The 19740-nt window shown below is 33.2% G+C and overlaps 1 protein-coding gene across 1 annotated transcript in view; it reads right to left on the bottom strand.

The window, feature by feature from the left end:
• Window positions 1–8190, bottom strand: part of LOC134719118 (collagen alpha-2(I) chain-like) — a 53356-nt gene extending 45166 nt beyond the window's left edge. The window contains exons 1-4 of the mRNA XM_063582090.1: window positions 8109–8190; window positions 4029–4166; window positions 3154–3300; window positions 248–396 (exon numbers count right to left, since the gene is read on the bottom strand). Coding sequence (XP_063438160.1) covers window positions 248–396; window positions 3154–3300; window positions 4029–4166; window positions 8109–8190 — 516 coding nt within the window. The remainder of the gene's footprint in view (window positions 1–247; window positions 397–3153; window positions 3301–4028; window positions 4167–8108) is intronic.
• Between the last annotated feature and the right edge of the window lie 11550 nt (window positions 8191–19740).

The following is a 19740-nucleotide window of genomic DNA, read 5'->3' on the forward strand; positions in this document are numbered from 1 at the left end:
ATGCATTTATTAATATATACTGTGTTTTGGCAAAGTATGAACGCATTCTATCATTTTCAATTTAGACTCCCATTACAAAGCCTATATGACAATGACACTTATGTTTCCCGCCAGGTAAAATTTTAAATGTTTGAATATTAAAACCAAAGTCATTGACATATTGTTCTGGCATAGTATTGCTTATTGGGCAGATATATTTTTATGAATTTCCTAAAAGTCTCCTTCCTGTAAGCCATATGTTTATTACCTGTAATCCAAGTCCTATCCCGGTGTATTTACCATGTGCTGACTGCAAAGAGTTTATTGCAGATATTACACCAGCTTTATTTCCATGATCTTTCAAGGAAAAACTGTTAGTGACTTGTCCGCAAAACCCTACCGCTGAGAACTGTGCACCTAAAATGATGGTTCGGAGATCTCAGAAAATGCAAATAAATTTGACCTTTTTATTTGTTTCATTTCAATTATATTTCTAAACGTAGATAATTTACTTTCTTCACTGCAGTATTTTGCGGTATTATTTCGTTAAAACTTAGATTTAAATGACAATGTTTAAATGATTACCAGATAAAAAAACTAAATTCAGATAGTTTTTTTAATGACCCCCCTACCCCCTTCTTAACTTAACTTGGGAAAAATTGATTGACCCATATGGATATATGTAAAATCGATGTAGGATAAACAAAACTTGCAGCAAGTTTAACCCCCACCCCCAAACTATTGGAATTAAGTTTTTTTATCCTTCATTGATCTTTTGATGTTGTCCCTAAGTTCGTCTGACATACGATAAGGAGTTTATTTCTTGTAAATTAACTTGCAAATCTGCTCAAATTAAATTCTTTTTATATATTTTATCCAATCATATATATGAAAATATTGTAGCTAGAACTATGATGCTCTAGTGGAATCCAATGTTTGAGAAGGATACACGATATCAGCTAAACAAACATGATGATCCAATGTTTGAGAAGGACATCACGATTTCAGCTAAACATACCTGATGATCCAATGATTGAGAAGGAGATCACGATACCAGCTAAACATACCTGATGATCCAATGTTTGAGAAGGAGATCACGATACCAGCTAAACATACCTGATGATCCAATGTTTGAGAAGGACATCATGATACCAGCTAAACATACCTGATGATCCAATGATTGAGAAGGACATCACGATACCAGCTAAACATACCTGATGATCCAATGTTTGAGAAGGACATCACGATACCAGCTAAACATACCTGATGATCCAATGTTTGAGAAGGACATCACGATTTCAGCTAAACATACCTGATGATCCAATGTTTGAGAAGGACATCACGATACCAGCTAAACAAACATGATGATCCAATGTTTGAGAAGGACATCACGATTTCAGCTAAACATACCTGATGATCCAATGATTGAGAAGGAGATCACGATACCAGCTAAACATACCTGATGATCCAATGTTTGAGAAGGAGATCACGATACCAGCTAAACATACCTGATGATCCAATGTTTGAAAAGGACATCACGATACCAGCTAAACATACCTGATGATCCAATGTTTGAGAAGGACATCACGATACCAGCTAAACATACCTGATGATCCAATGATTGAGAAGGACATCACGATACCAGCTAAACATACCTGATGATCCAATGTTTAAGAAGGACATCACGATACCAGCTAAACAAACATGATGATCCAATGTTTGAGAAGGACATCACGATTTCAGCTAAACATACCTGATGATCCAATGTTTGAGAAGGACATCACGATACCAGCTAAACATACCTGATGATCCAATGTTTGAAAAGGACATCACGATACCAGCTAAACATACCTGATGATCCAATGATTGAGAAGGACATCACGATACCAGCTAAACATACCTGTTGCTCCAATGTTTGAGAAGGACATCACGATACCAGCTAAACATACCTGATGATCCAATGTTTGAGAAGGACATCACGATACCAGCTAAACAAACATGATGATCCAATGTTTGAGAAGGACATCACGATTTCAGCTAAACATACCTGATGATCCAATGATTGAGAAGGAGATCACGATACCAGCTAAACATACCTGATGATCCAATGTTTGAGAAGGAGATCACGATACCAGCTAAACATACCTGATGATCCAATGTTTGAGAAGGACATCATGATACCAGCTAAACATACCTGATGATCCAATGATTGAGAAGGACATCACGATACCAGCTAAGCATACCTGTTGCTCCAATGTTTGAGAAGGACATCACGATACCAGCTAAACATACCTGATGATCCAATGTTTGAGAAGGACATCACGATTTCAGCTAAACATACCTGATGATCCAATGTTTGAGAAGGACATCACGATATCAGCTAAACATACCTGATGATCCAATGTTTGAGAAGGAGATCACGATACCAGCTAAACATACCTGATGATCCAATGTTTGAGAAGGACATCACGATACCAGCTAAACATACCTGATGATCCAATGTTTGAAAAGGACATCACGATACCAGCTAAACATACCTGATGATCCAATGTTTGAGAAGGACATCACGATACCAGCTAAACATACCTGATGATCCAATGATTGAGAAGGACATCACGATACCAGCTAAACATACCTGTTGCTCCAATGTTTGAGAAGGACATCACGATACCAGCTAAACATACCTGATGATCCAATGTTTGAGAAGGACATCACGATACCAGCTAAACATACCTGATGATCCAATGTTTGAGAAGGACATCACGATACCAGCTAAACATACCTGATGATCCAATGTTTTAGAAGGACATCACGATACCAGCTAAACATACCTGTTGCTCCAATGTTTGAGAAGGACATCACGATACCAGCTAAACATACCTGATGATCCAATGTTTGAGAAGGACATCACGATACCAGCTAAACATACCCGATGATCTAATGATTGAGAAGGACATCACGATACCAGCTAAGCATACCTGTTGCTCCAATGTTTGAGAAGGAAATCACGATACCAGCTAAACATACCTAATGATACAATGTTTGAGAAGGACATCACGATTTCAGCTAAACATACCCGATGATCTAATGATTGAGAAGGACATCACGATACCAGCTAAGCATACCTGTTGCTCCAATGTTTGAGAAGGAAATCACGATACCAGCTAAACATACCTAATGATCCAATATTTGAGAAGGACATCACGATATCTTTCATGAATTCCTTTATTCGTTCAAAGTTTGAAGGATGGTTTATCACTATACTGGCTGAATTATCATAGAGAAACACGAAGTCTACTTTCTTGCTACAACGACGTGAACCTAGAATGAAAAGCAAACAATACACATCGGAATAGATATCGCTTAACAAAAACATTCCAGAAAATGTAAATTGATAATTGTCATTTCTCCCTAGTGTTTCATTTAGTGATTTTTGTGTCTTTATATTTTTATTTCTTTAGTAAAAAATACAAGGTAAAATCTAAACAGAAAGACTAGAAGAGAAGACCAACTTGCTTGAATCTCTCCGTGGCTTTCAATTGAGTTTGGATTGGTTTGGTCTTTCTTTTTTGTGTGGTTACCAGGTTTTTTATTAACTGTTGTCTGTACTTCCGGTGTTTTGCTTTTGTCTTTTGGGCGATGTCCTTTGTTTGCCGACCTAATGGTGTTATTATTGTACATGGGATTTTAGCGTGATACGGAGACGAACACATTATTTTCAAAAGTATTTGAAATGAGTTCAGATTGCACATATTCGTAGCTTTAAAATGAAGTGGTATTTAAAATTTGCAGACATCTATACTGAAATCAATCATAAAATGTATATATAAATCAGTATTCAAATGGTAATAGTTGTACTTTATTTCGTATCTTTAGGAGGAAACATGAACTTTAGTGTTCCAAAAATCATAACGGTTTTGTAAGCGAGTTTTATAAAAATTACAAAACCAAGTAAACTAGACAGTCGTGAGTAGAAATCCTGAACTAACCTGTTAACCCTGATGACACATGCCCACTAGTACGTGTAGGCAGTATTGGTGCATATTTACCTCCGTATCCAGACGCGGCTGCGGCATGGCCTTTATTCTTTGCATACAACCTTGTTGAGGCTTGTGCATTACTGTGTGCCCATTTCTGTTGTGAATTGTAGGATGGTTGCTGAGGAGCTCGTTGAGGATAAAAATAGCCTATGACGAAATCATAAGGTGAACAATTTAGAATCAATTTATTACCATTATATATTTTATCAATGTAGATCCAAACAATTAAAAAATAGCTTAATATACCACTATATACATGTATATATTTGTATATTTTTCGTAGTCAAATCATCAAGCATTAATCATCAGAACAATTGAGAGGTAACCTGCCTTCAAAAATAACTTTGTTAAGCGCTCATCAATACCTATCACCTTAATATGATCCATACAAAACATCATAAAAGAGAGACAAAAAATATTAAAAGGGGCATTCAAACAGGGACGAAAGATATCAAAGGGACCATCAAACTCACAAGTCGAAAACAAACTTACAACGACATGGCTAAAACAGTAGTACACAAAACAAACGAACCCCAGTAAACTGAGGGTGATCTATCTGGTCATGTGGTCTGGAAGTGTAAGCCGATCCTGCTCCAAATGTGTTGCAAATGAAAGTATAGATCCGGTAAAGTCCAATTCTATTGGTCTCAAAAGGGGAAAGGATTGTAGTTAATGCTTTTGGGACATATTCATTATCATCTGTGAAACGGATATAGCACAACAGTCAACAAACTCTTAATAGCGTCCGTAAAAGTTACAAAGGGTTAATTTCAACTTTACCATTTGGAAGTCTTGGTTAGCAACAACCCTCTATCTCAGAAATCATGTTATGAAATTCAAGCCCTTGAATTTTGTAACTCCGTATGCAGGCGGATACAATGTTTAAAACGTGGTTTAAATAATCATAATTACGAGGACGAATTTCGTTTTTTTGTAAATATGTTGTTGATATGAATAAGTCTTATATAAATGTGAGTCAAATTGGTGTACATGAAGTTGACAGCTAGTGCCCATTTAAGTTTAGTTATCCGCGGTAAATCCTTCAGTTGTGTATCATGATTAAACTTGATTGCAGCATATTAGTGACGTTATTAGAGTACAATAGCATATTGGTGACGTTGAATACTATAGCACATTGGTGACATTACAAGAGTACTGTAGCATATTAGTGACGCTATTTGAGTACTGTAGCATATTGGTGATGTCACTTGAGTTCTGTAGCATATTAGTGACGCTATTTGTGTACTATAGCATATTGGTGATGTTACTTGAGTACTGTAGCATATTGGTGACGTTACTTGAGTACTGTAGCATATTGGTGACGTTACTTGAGTATCATATTTGGAGATGATACATACTTATTGTTCAGTGTGAGCCAAGGCTCCGTGTTGAAGGCCGTATTTTAACCTATAATGGTTTACTTTTTAAATTGTTATTTGGATGGAGAGTTGTCTCATTGGCACTCACACCACATCTTCCTATATCTATTATATAATCGGCTGGTCAAAATCGTTGTATGCTGTCAAAATGAATATGCGGGTGTTGTATAGGTTACAATACACCATTAGATTTTATGGGCGCAGCCATTTTATGAGCATAACATGGTATTCAGAATTAAGAGTATGGCGAATCCTGATTGGTCGATATGTGCGCCCGTTATTTTTTATTATTAGAGACTTCGTGCACTCTGCTTTATACAAAAGGCAAAATAAAAATTATTCCGTAGCCCTAAAGGCACTGAGATGACTTTTCAACGCTACGACAAGACACGTATTTTTAAGGGTAAAATTGATAGGCATGGGAGATAAGTACAAAATACGCTAAGAAAAGCAACGCGAACCTATATTTTTTGGACCAAAAAATACTGTCCTAATAACTTTTCTTTGATTCTAGCAAGGTTTCGTTAAGAAAATCAACTTTCTAAAGTCTGTATCTCGAAAAAGGCTACCATTGTCGCCTATGGGGAAATTAATTGTTTTTTTAACCTATATATACTGCTGATTTGAATGTATGTGTTCAGTTTCTAGTCTGATTGGATCTTGATTCTAATGAAGTTGTTGTTCATAAAATATGATTGATAAGCTTATTGATACTAGAGAAAAGCTGCTATAAATCCTATCACATTTGGGCATATAAGCTTCATCCGAAATTGAATTTAAAAGTTTTTTTCTCGTTTAACCATGACCCTTCATTTTTTATGGACCTTTTAACTTTTGTTACTTTCAAATACTTAAAGACTTAAACTACAAGCATACTTGTATATCACGTTACATTGTATTAATAGATTATCGTTGATTTTCCCGCTTGAGCTGGAACGGTAAAAGTGAGAAAAGCAATCGAGTTGATTTCATTGACAACAGGCATGTGCTCCCTTAGTTTCTAGTGATAATTTTTCATATCACTCGAATCCGCTGGGAAAGGAAAGTCAGCAAGATGAACGGAAATTTTCGTAAAATAACGATATCTATCTAGACTGTTTTTACATGGTTTCAAATGAAATGGGTTCAACACAGAACATTGCATTTAGATAAGTTACGAAAATAATGTTTAAAGTAAAGTTTGTGAACTAAAATAATTATCGACAGACCATGTATGCATTTAGTTTGACTATGACCATCTGCAATAGTTTACTTCGTCAGTATATACATTTAGTTTGACTATGACCATCTGCAATAGTTTACTTCGTCAGTATATACATTTAGTTTGACTATGACCATCTGCAATAGTTTACTTCGTCAGTATATACATTTAGTTTGACTATGACCATCTGCAATAGTTTACTTCGTCAGTATATACATTTAGTTTGACTATGACCATCTGCAATAGTTTACTTCGTCAGTATATACATTTAGTTTGACTATGACCATCTGCAATAGTTTACTTCGTCAGTATATACATTTAGTTTGACTATGACCATCTGCAATAGTTTACTTCGTCAGTATATACATTTAGTTTGACTATGACCATCTGCAATAGTTTACTTCGTCAGTATATACATTTAGTTTGACTATGACCATCTGCAATAGTTTACTTCGTCAGTATATACATTTAGTTTGACTATGACCATCTGCAATAGTTTACTTCGTCAGTATATGCATTTAGTTTGACTATGACCATCTGCAATAGTTTACTTCGTCAGTATATGCATTCAGTTTGACTATGACCATCTGCAATAGTTTACTTCGTCAGTATATACATTTAGTTTGACTATGACCATCTGCAATAGTTTACTTCGTCAGTATATGCATTTAGTTTGACTATGACCATCTGCAATAGTTTACTTCGTCAGTATATACATTTAGTTTGACTATGACCATCTGCAATAGTTTACTTCGTCAGTAAAAAAAAATGTAAGAAAACGTCTACATTTCACAGACTTTCATTTATTGAGAACATAATTAAATTTCCATTATAAAAATAAATAAGCCTAAGTAGGAAATAATGTAAAACATTATATGGTTGATTTCTTATATGTTTCATACAAGTGAATTATAAACTTGTGAATTAATACGGTAAATCCTCTCACAAATGTTTAACGTACAAATGTATGCATGGACATTACATACAATGCACTGATTTTAACAAACACTTTTCATTTGTCAAACTTTTTAAACAAATTTATAAACATATATCATGTCAACACTTGTTTCATGGCATTATATAAAACCAAACTTTTATTTAGATTATGTGTTCATAACTTGTACAAAAGTGAAGGCAGACATCAGTTATAAACAAAGACGTATACATTTTCGAAAAGAAAAAAGACAACCACATGACAATATAACACAAAGAAAAGGACCATTAAGAATAACAAAAATTTAACAAGTTGCATAAAACGTGTCATGCTGTTCAAAGCAAAGTAGATTATCGAACTCTGAAAATATTTTGATTTGTGGGGGAAAAAAGAAGTCATATGATTGAAAATGTAAAACGAAGAGACCAATAAGAAAAAAAATACAAGATGAATAGAAAAAATAATTATCACTGTCCTAAAAGGAAGATTCCAAGATAACCCATTGCATATAACTTAGCAGCTAAACACTATACATGGAAACTAAACATCCTACATGGACACTAAAGTATGCCTACCTGCACTTGCCAAACTAAATTGCAGCAGCAAACTTATAAGTAATAGATCCATGATGAGGTGCACAGAAATTATACAGAACATTTTCTTTTATACCAGAAGTCAAAAAGAGGCACTAATGGGATTGCGATACAACAAAATAATAATACCAACATGGTTATCATATTTAAGTCCAAACAGATAAAATATTCCATTGAATGCACATAAACATACGGCTATTACATATTAACGCTCGTTTGAGAGGTATTCAACCAATGTCTAATATACGTGCAGTTTTCCCGCCCAACAGTTTCTGTATGCAGACATATCCCTTTAGAGCCTTTATTTCCATATCATGCCTTATTTACTCTTTTAGTAACCAATTATTTCAAAACAATACACAGCATTATAGAACGCCCAGCTGACACATAAATGTAAATAATCAAATAAAAAGCTGCAACCAATATTTGCATCTATCATGTAGTATTTTACATCAAAGGTTAAGGTTTACTCACATTGTGTAAATAATCTGTATTTACAACGAACATATAAGCAGAATCAAATCAGTCGTGTTGAACATTTATGTTTGGGGATAATCTAAATGTAACTGCTAGAGGTAATGAAAGAATTTAACCTTCACAATCCTAAAGCTATATCATTTTGTTGCTTATACTTATGTTTTGCATATAACATCTACGCACTTGCACGTGTATTGATTAAGCGGATATTATCTTTGAACTGTTGGGTACTTAATTGCATGTTGTAATTTAATATGTAACTTCCTCTTCATCAAATTACTTAAAAAAATACCCCCTGAAAGTAAGTTGATTGTTTCTTGATCCTATATGTGTATGCTGTACTATATCTTATAGTATACCATTTAATTCTTTGCATCATCATTCATGTTCTCTATGGTGGATCTTCTCATTCTAATATCATGTTCGTTATGATGGAATTGTTCATTCTAATTAAGCGACAACAAGGAGCAATACTGGTCTTCGACATTTGTTTTTGTTATTATTTCGCGATATATAGGACTGATGCTGTTAGCATGTGATTATCCTTTCGTTTCTCTTATTCTTGATTCTGCTTTTTTCATACCCTTTAGATAAAACGTTTCAGGGAGGTATTACTAGAATGAGAAACATAACTCTTTAAGTGCCAGTCTTTGTAAGAATCAGGCAATTGAGGTAAAAATCAAAACATGATAAGAAAAAAAAACACCAAGCTAATCATGCTATTTAATACTAACTATCATCCTGAGTTAAAAATTATTAGTCTTTCATTTGTGTGTGTCTGGTAATATCAAATAACTTGGTTAGAAAATTGGTTAGAATGATAGCAAATTACAGAGTTATCTCCCCTTATTCGTTAATTTCTGGTGCATTTCAAACAAATTGTATCTTCTATTACCAGAACAGAAAATGGAAATGAAAGTTAATTTTGTGCATAACTACATATTATGAACTGAAATCAATGTCAAATTGGGTGGGGTTTATTGGTCATGTTTTCGCCACTGCCTGATTCTTAGGCAGACTGGCACTTAAAAGGCATAGAATGCAGTTTTGATATCATGGTGTTTTTTTATGAAAATGTTCAAATTAGCTATAAAAAGTAAAAAAACAAAAGTAGCGAAGAATATTCAAAACAGAAAGTCCGTAGTCAGATAGCAATTCAAAACAGAAAGTCCGTAGTCAGATAGCAATTCAAAACAGAAAGTCCGTAGTCAGATAGCAATTCAATAGAAAGTCCGTAGTCAGATAGCAATTCAATAGAAAGTCCGTAGTCAGATAGCAATTCAAAACAGAAAGTCCGTAGTCAGATAGCAATTCAACAGAAAGTCCGTAGTCAGATAGCAATTCAATAGAAAGTCCGTAGTCAGATAGCAATTCAAAACAGAAAGTCCGAAGTCAGATAGCAATTCAAAACAGAAAGTCCGTAGTCAGATAGCAATTCAAAACAGAAAGTCCGTAGTCAGATAGCAATTCAAAACAGAAAGTCCGTAGTCAGATAGCAATTCAATAGAAAGTCCGTAGTCAGATAGTAATTCAACAGAAAGTCCGTAGTCAGATAGCAATTCAATAGAAAGTCCGTAGTCAGATAGCAATTCAACAGAAAGTCCGTAGTCAGATAGCAATTCAACAGAAAGTCCGTAGTCAGATAGCAATTCAATAGAAAGTCCGTAGTCAGATAGCAATTCAACAGAAAGTCCGTAGTCAGATAGCAATTCAATAGAAAGTCCGTAGTCAGATAGCAATTCAACAGAAAGTCCGTAGTCAGATAGCAATTCAATAGAAAGTCCGTAGTCAGATAGCAATTCAACAGAAAGTCCGTAGTCAGATAGCAATTCAATAGAAAGTCCGTAGTCAGATAGCAATTCAAAACAGAAAGTCCGTAGTCAGATAGCAATTCAAAACAGAAAGTCCGTAGTCAGATAGCAATTCAAAACAGAAAGTCCGTAGTCAGATAGCAATTCAATAGCTGAAACACATCAAACGAATGGTTAACTACTGTCATATTCCAATCTTCCATCTAGTCAATTGAAATATGTTATAAAAATAAACATTCATGTGATTATTTCTAAATATTTCCTCTAATATCGGTTATATAACTTGCACATATAGCTTTTGGAAACCTAACCTTTTGTATATGGAATGTCTTCTTTTTTTAAATATAAATGTTTAAAACGCTGTTTTGGAAACGATTCATTTTTTTCCTAATTTCAGAAAGAAAGAAAAAACGTCATTTTGCTATTTATAAATCGAATTTTAAAAAAAAATGAGGATTTTCTTATCTTTTCCCATTATGTCACAGTTCAAATGACGTCACGAAAACGGTATTTCGCGTTAGCAACGTCATAAGCTCTCCTGCAACTATATCATAGGACCCTAAAGATAATTGGCGCGTTAGTGTTAACCATTTTTATCAAATTTTCGAAGATTTTTTAGCTACATGCTATTTTACCTTAGCGTCAAATGAGGACTGAAACTGTCAATAACAAAGATATTATTGATTATATCTTCCTTTACAAAGATCTAACCATTTTAATATCATGTAAGGTGATCACTACAGAAATAAGCCTCTTGAAAGTTTAGATATACCTGAAATTTACGTAAAGGATTTTTTTATACATTTTAATGATGCAATTGATACTAAAAACAATCGGAATATTATTTTTTATAACTTTCGAATGTTGATAATGAATTTACGCGAGATTTCAAGATTTCGGAGCACCTGAGATCATCCCTAGTTTTTTGGTGGGGTTCGTGATGCTTATTCTTTAGTTTTCTATGTTGTGTCATGTGTTCTATTATTTGTATGCTTGCTTTCTTTCAATTTAAGCCAGGTGTTGTCAGTTTATTTTCGATTTATGAGTTTGACTGTCCCTCTGGTATTTTTCGTCCCTCTTTTCGAAATGAATTTTAATATTCATGATGACACGAGCTTCCACAATAAAGTGCACAGGTAAATATACGAACAATTTGATTGTAATCCTTCTTTTTATGATCATAGCGAAAAATGTAATTATAAGTATTGAATGCATCTTTTAGAATGTATTTCGGTAAACGATTTTACAGCCCAATGAATTTACAAAAAGAAGCATTCAATTCTTAAATAGAAACAAAATGATCATTCACATTTTGGATTTGTAATATTACCATCAATTAGACTTTATAAACTATGGTACCGATATAAGGTTTGATCAGCTTTGTAATTTTCTAATCATAAAATAATTTGCATGGTGCAGTACAAAAAACAATTCAATGGGTTATTAAGACAGCGAGAAATTCCCGCACCAAGAGGCAGGCGTCAGCTGCCCTTGAACAAACATGTAAATGTACTAGTTCATCAAAAATGAACATTATACTCCAAAATATATAAATGAACTAAAATTAAAAGTCATACAAGACTAACTAAGCCCATAGTTCCTGACTTGGAACAATATATGCGTCGTGGTTAAACATGATATCTCAAATCTCCCCTTACACAACGTATAAAAACAAACCCATAGCAATACGTACAGTATTACTCATTTTAAAGAAATGATACTAAAAATTTTATCATCTTAATAACGTGATTTAGTGTTCGTTTCATTTGCTTCTCTACTTCTTCGTCAATGTATCCCTTTCTTCATTGTATAAACAAAATAATTAACGTGTGGTTCGTTTGATCTCGGTTCTTCATTGGTTAAAATCAGATTATGACGTCACATTTTCTTAATTTTCTCTGAATTTCCTATTGTGACGGCATGGAGAAAGGCGATCATGTCTGAAATACGGCTCAAAGAAAGAACAAATCATTTTGAAGATAATTCGAAAAGAAGGAATAACTTTGCCTGCGTATTGTTTGAAAATCGTTAGGGGATTCCACCACCAAATCTCGTATAATACGATATGTATCCACTCTCGACAATTATAAATTTAAATATTTGAAACGCTTGAAGTGCCTTGTGCCTTGTGTTTTAAATTTTTAAATTTAACTGTCTCGAGTGGATAAATATTGTCTCACACTTGATGCAGTGGTAGAATTTATATTTATACATCTCACCTTTGTGTCATTGTGCTATAGTGATTTTGTTGTCTATGTGCTATGTCTTTAGTTATGTTTTCTTTTTATTGTGATAGTTGTTTGTCACCTGCACTAAAGTGATTAAGGTTATAACTCAATGTTGATTGATGTACCTTAATTTTTGGCATTTTTACCAATTGCGTCTGTTTGCTCTGCTCAAATATTGTGATCCATGTAATAGAGTTGTGTGCGTCTGTCATACAAGTAAGAGGTTCAAGTAGCTAGAAAACCAAATTCATGAATAGGTCAAGTGGTATCAATTTGTTTGATGTGTTTGAGCTTTTGATCTCGCTATTTGTTAAGGAACTTTGCGTTTAAACTTTTCTTGGAGTTCAATTTTTTTGTTATTTTACTTTCTTTTGGATTATTTGACTAGCGTTTCCAATGCAATGAAAACATAAGCTTTGTACGCTACTGCGTAAAACCACATCTATAAATATACACAAGGAAACAGTATTGCAACATCTTTATTTGTTTTCGCCTTGGAAAATAAGCCTCCTTTTTCTGATAGAATATGACAAAATATTAGTAAAATAATATATATATATATTGTTAATGATAACAAAGGCATCAAAACAATAAAAAAGTGCACAAAAAAATATTTTGGAAACCACAATTTTAATCACAAAATGAAGTATTTGTACAAAAAAATGCGTTTAAGAACTTTTACTGTAATAGAATATTAGAATTTCAGACATTTCAAATCAAGATTATTGTTCACATCATGGATGACTTCATATGCTTAAGGTTCCACTGAAGTCAAAATATAGACACTTCATAAACATCTAAACTTTGCCTGTATTTTTCAACCTATAAGGAATAAAGTCATTAACTATGAGGACATATGTTCATTTAAACATGCTTTACATATACACATTCACTTTTTAATTGTAAATAAACTTGAAATTTTTATGTTGTGGCCAAACCGGTTCTTGGGGTGAACAATAAATTTTCAAAAAAATCTGCAGGCCTGCAAGACGACTTTATTTGCTTAAAATTGGTATGGACGAATACTATTACATGTAATGCAGGGCAAGCGCATGTTGATTTTTTATAAAATGTATTGATTTTCGAGTTTCAGTTAATTTCATGTATCTAAGTGAACGAATATCAAAGGTACAATACAGAAATTGGACAAATATGCCATTAAAGCATATGTATGTGACAAATCGGCATGCGCTGCCCTGCATTACATGTAACAGTATTCGCCCATACCAATTTTAAGCAAATTAAGTCGTCTTGCAGGCCTGCAGATTTTTTTGAAAATTTCGTGTTCACCCCTACAACCGGTTTGGCCACAACATAACAATTTCAAGTTTATTTACAATTTACACAATGTGTATATGTAAAGTATGTTTAAATGAACATATGTTCTCATAGTTTATGACTTTATTCATTATAGGTTGAAAAATACAGGCAAAGTTTAGATGATTATGAAGTGTCCTATATTTTGACTTTAGTGGAACCTTAACTATCAATACTAAAAAAGCCGTAATTCACACGGATAACCGCCTGTAAACGTCTTCTCATGCTTGTCACCAATCCACGATTATTTTGCTGAGGTACCGCAACATCTCCTGTTGAAGGAAATTGTTTAATTAGTTAAGTGCCTGAACTGGGGTGTCTTTTAACACACTTAAAATCAAATCATGTTCCATATTTGCTCGATCTTGGTCAATTTTTTATTTTCAAAATAAGGCACTTCATTTGACCCGAGAATGTCTCTTTTATATTTTTGTCCATTCAGGTTTTCTCCAGCTATATAAGATCTTACTAACAATCATGTGAAGTACATCCCCTTACAATAATCGATCCACCTCTAAATGCCACAGGTGGCTTCAATGATGTTCATCATGTGTATTCTTTGGTTGATGACAAACTAGTACACATACTCGGCCATTAAGCCCGGGCAACATAAACCGACTTCCATCGCGCCAATAGATCTTTCACCAAGAAACTACTCTCTTTTAAGGACTGTACTGGTAACAAAGGGTGTTATTCCGACCGTCCTTCCTAAGGCTAGGTTTTCCACCACTTTAGAACACTGGTTTGAATGACTCTTTGATATTTTTGTTCCTCTTTTACAAAGGTGTTATTCTGATCAACCTTACCAGGCTAGGTCTTCCCTAGCTCCTGTTGTAGGGGTCTTTCTGAACATCATTTGTTGCTTAATTCTCATTCACTTTATGGAAATTGGGTAACGTGAAACAGGCTTTTATTGCATCTCAATTCGGTGTAGCAATACATTTTTCCAAGTGTGTATATATGATAAACATATTGTAAAATAAAAAAAGCCACCAATACTGTGCAGCTAGATAACAATGTAAACTCCCTTTGAACGATGGTATAACATTGAATTTTTGTCTCATTTGAATTGACCGCATGCATCTTGTTTTAAATGAATAGTATATAAGAAAGTAGGTAAAATGTCGAACATTCAAGCAGTATGAATTAAGGAGTTATTAGTTTAAATCGAAAATAGTTTGCTACTCATGTTGTTACCGAATTAAACACAAATTAATTTGTAAAAACACTTTAGTTACATGATTATTGGAAAATTAAAGGTACGTCGGCATTTATACTACATTTTAATTGGATTATCATTTATTTGTAATAAATTTAACACGATATTGCATCCGTGAGAATTCACAATCATTTAAATACTGTTGTATATAAACCTTACAAATTATTTCAAGGAAGTTAATATGTTACATCTTAATATTTAGTACTTATTAAATCAGGGATTTTTTCTGCTATGTGAAATTGACTGAAATGATTCGATTATAGTATCCATAATGTGTAATCAGTTACAATACGAAGCATATGGCGTTCTCCATGTTCACTTAACATCATACATATAGTCATCATAAACGTTTGTTCACCTATACTCCTCTTCAAAAAACCTTTCAGAACTAAAAAGTTGCAGTTTGGCTCCTCTATTGAAAGGTTGATGACTTGGAGTTATTTTTTCTCGAAAGGAGTTTTGTGAAATGGATTACTGGGGATGATGACGATGAATGGGTGTGTCATATACAATTACAAAAGAAATACATAATGAGTATCCAGGACAAGAACGTGTTACTGTTATATGGAAATGAACATTGCTTTGTAATAGACACCAACGCCGGATTTTAACATACTTGTTCAAAACGCAACAGTTCTTAAGATTACATGTTACCTTATCTGGTTACACTATAATGGGCGATCAGCTTTTACTCTTCTCCTTAACGCCGTTGCTCAAGTCATAGCTGCTTCAAAACCTATAGTTAGTGTCAATCTTAATATAATGATTTTGAATTTTTATTTTGTAATAATTGAATGATGTTATATAATGTAATTATTACTTTATAATATGCTTACAAAGATCACACACTTCATGGCATATGTAAGCAGTAATACAATGCTTCAAAAGATTACATTCGAAATAAGACGAATAAAATAGTGTTTTATCTTAATCACTATTTCTCAAAGTAATATTACTACGTTTATTATTTCCTTATAAATGTGCAGTTAGATTCAATTCTCCGTTAACGTTCAATGTGTTTTTTCATTCTTAGTTTACATATGTTTCAGCTTGAGAATTCTTGATGAAAAAAATCTTAAATAGTGCTTTGGACGCGCTTCGAATAATGCCATGTTCACATGAATTCGAATCGAATGCAAATCGAATTTGCTAATCGCGTAGGGTTAGCGCTATAGAACCAGGTTTAATCCACCTTTTTCTACATTCGAAAATGCCTGTACCAAGTCAGGAATATGACAGTTCTTGTCCATTCGTTTTTGATGCGTTTTGTTATTTGATTTTGCCATGTGATTATGGACTTTCCGTATTGATTTTCCAGTTCAGTATTTTTGTGATTTTACTTTTCACACACACTGCTTTTTTCTTTAATTCGAATTGATTCGAATTTCTCATTCGAATTATCCAATTCGCATTAGAAATACGTTTTTGTTAATACGAATTAAAATTTAACGTCGTAATGACAGTAAGCGGATTTGACACGCATTGCAATTCTAATAAGAATTGACGATATGACGTAAAACGTTTGGAATGCGAATAAAACTAATTAGAATTAGTTAATGAAAATCGAATTTGAATTACATGTGAATTCAGCATAATTGTTTTGCTTGATGTCCTAAAAGAATGTGCGTTCACATTTTTTTCTTCTTATTTTTTTTAATCTATTTTCCCTGTGTACATGTTTAACATCTATTTGAAATAAGGACATGTGTGTGAGAGCACAATACTCCCCTGTCCCGGATTAGTGGTGCAATAACACAACATCAAATCTGTTGAAAAAGTTCTTACTCATGAGAATGATTCAAAGCAGAAAACAAACATCAAACAAAAACGTTCCGGACTTGCCAGATATATCCATTATTCATCCCGACACCAATTATAGAATTGAGAGTACTCGGATATATATGGATATAAATTATCTAATCAATAAGGATTTTTCTTCGAATATAGATTTACCATATCGACTGAAATTCATCTACCCGCTAATGTCAGGTTCAGATAATTCCAGTCACATGGACATGTTAGTATTGAAACTATTCTTGACGTTTTAGTATTGTTCATCAATTACGCATCAATAACATTGCTGCATGAAATGGGGTCAATGACTGGAAACCTTAAGAATATCCCAAACATAGTAATCTTATTACTTAAAAACGTGAAAATAACCCTCCATTTCAATGTGCAAACTCCGTGTGGACGGCTAGCTCTTCTCTCCTCTGTCATATCAAATTAAAGCTTACAGGACTTATATGGCTAGCATCCCAAACATTTTGTAACAAGCAAAGGAAATCCCTGTTGGAACCACATGAACTTCAGGCAAAACGGATACGATGATTATTTCTATTCATCTATTTTATGTAACCACGTTACCTTTTCACGAATGTGAACTACCGAATTATACTTTTACCGGTTTTGTAATAACATGAGCAACACGAAGGATGACACATGTGGATCCCCAGTTCTCAGTAGGGTGCGTGTTGTTGTTGTCCCCCTTTTAGCGACATTTTGTTCACGTATCGATGTCAATATAATGGAATTCGATGCGACTGTCGTACAAGTGTGAGGTTTAGCGCTATAAAACAAGGATAAGTGCACCATTTTCTACATTTGAAAATGCCTGTACCAAGTCATTTATTTTTCACCGGTCACTCGTTAACTATGACTTTAAGAAAACCTAATAAAAAATAAACGTGAAAAAGAAAATCTTTTGAAGATAGGAAAGATCATGATTATTGTAGATTTTTATTTCTTTGTAGCTATATATATAGATTGTGAAAGTAATAAATATAATTCCAAAGAAATAAGTTCTTTCTCTAATTACATATCCAATACAGAGTCAGGTACATTTGTATGTACAATGTTCTTCTGTAATAAGATCCAGGGTACATTTGTATGTACAATGTTCTTCTGTAATAAGATCCAGGGTACATTTGTATGTACAATGTTCTTCTGTAATAAGATCCAGGGTACATTTGTATGTACAATGTTCTTCTGTAATAAGATCTAGGGCTGCATATACTATTCTAGCCGCGGTGATTCTGTGAACCATTCATGTCTTGATGGCCAAAGTAAAGCTTCCATTCGACATCAGTAGTAAACTCTACAAAAACAAAAAGTATTAAACACACGCTCAATGGATGATACAAAAACAAAAAGAAATAAACACAAAGTTCATTGCAGACATCAGAGGTCGTTCACATACTTTTTATTGTATTGATTCTATAACGCCATGATGCTGTTATTTACTTTAGGGATTCTTGTACATATGGAAATTATGTATTAATATTTGTAAGTCACTTAATATTTTAAATGCCTCAGTGATTTCAGTTTATTCATCATATTTAATCAAAACCTAGGCTGTGTGGTGTTACTGAGCTGTGTATTTTGCATAATATGATATTTTATTAGTACTAGTCTATATTTGTTATTTGCATTAAAACAAGACTTCTTTCGTCAAAAGACGCGTATTTAGGATATATATAAATTTTAATTTTGATAATACTAAAATGTGATAATAAGTCTTAAGATTAAAATTAACAAATTTTGAATTACCAAAAATCCCTCATTAAAAGCTCGATCATGAGGATGGGTTTATGACAGATTTGTTCATGTAGAAAAAACTTAAGCCACAAACTCACTTCACACGTTAAAATGTGGTGATTATTATTTGAAACGAAGAAGGTTAATTTTCTTCAGAGTTCGGTATTTTTGTGATTTTACTTTTTATTGCAAGATGGGAGAGCTATTACTTTTAGTTTTCATGCTATAAACTCGATATCCAGCCTTGAAAATTTTAACCTCAAAGTAAAATCTTCATATATATTCTATCATGAAAATGTACATACAAGTTAGTGTAATAAAATATATGTTTAATTTGAATGATTATTTTTGTATAAGTAGTAAACAGAAAGTCAGTAGTATTTTAATCTTGGTATCTGTGAATTAATATAACAACAAAGAGAGACAACTCTAGAACAAGAAGAGAGAATTATTAGCCAAATCTACAGATAAACGAGGGAAAAAAGGAAAAGAGAAAAAAAGTGCAACAACATAGAAAATAGAAAATAATACGGTGCTATAAAACAAAGAATAGATTTCAAGAATCAATGACCTCTTGATATCACTAAAAAAATACAAAAAAGTTGTAAATCGTTTATTAACTTCCCAGCTCAATCAGATATTTAGATAGTTTTCCTGACGAAATTGCCATAAAAATGTCATAATCAAAATTCAGTTCAAAAGTTTTATATCAAAATATATATGATATTCAATGAATATTCACTTATCAAAATTTCATATATTGATACATAGTGCCGAGGATAACAATGAAACAATAAATAATTTGGAAACTGTACATACATGTACATGTACTACACAATAAATAAATCAACTGTTAGTACATAATCTTTTTAAAATATACTTTCCGCTATCATCTGTTTACGCATTAGTACAGGTACAGGTCGTATTTATTGGTTTTTATGTAGTCTTGTTTCTTTAATTGGTATATCCTACAGCAGTTTAGATTCAAATCGTTTCGACACATCACGAACAAAAATACCATTGAA

Source organism: Mytilus trossulus, chromosome 5 (genome assembly GCF_036588685.1).
Source record: "Mytilus trossulus isolate FHL-02 chromosome 5, PNRI_Mtr1.1.1.hap1, whole genome shotgun sequence".
Classification (NCBI taxonomy): Eukaryota; Metazoa; Mollusca; class Bivalvia; order Mytilida; family Mytilidae; genus Mytilus; species Mytilus trossulus.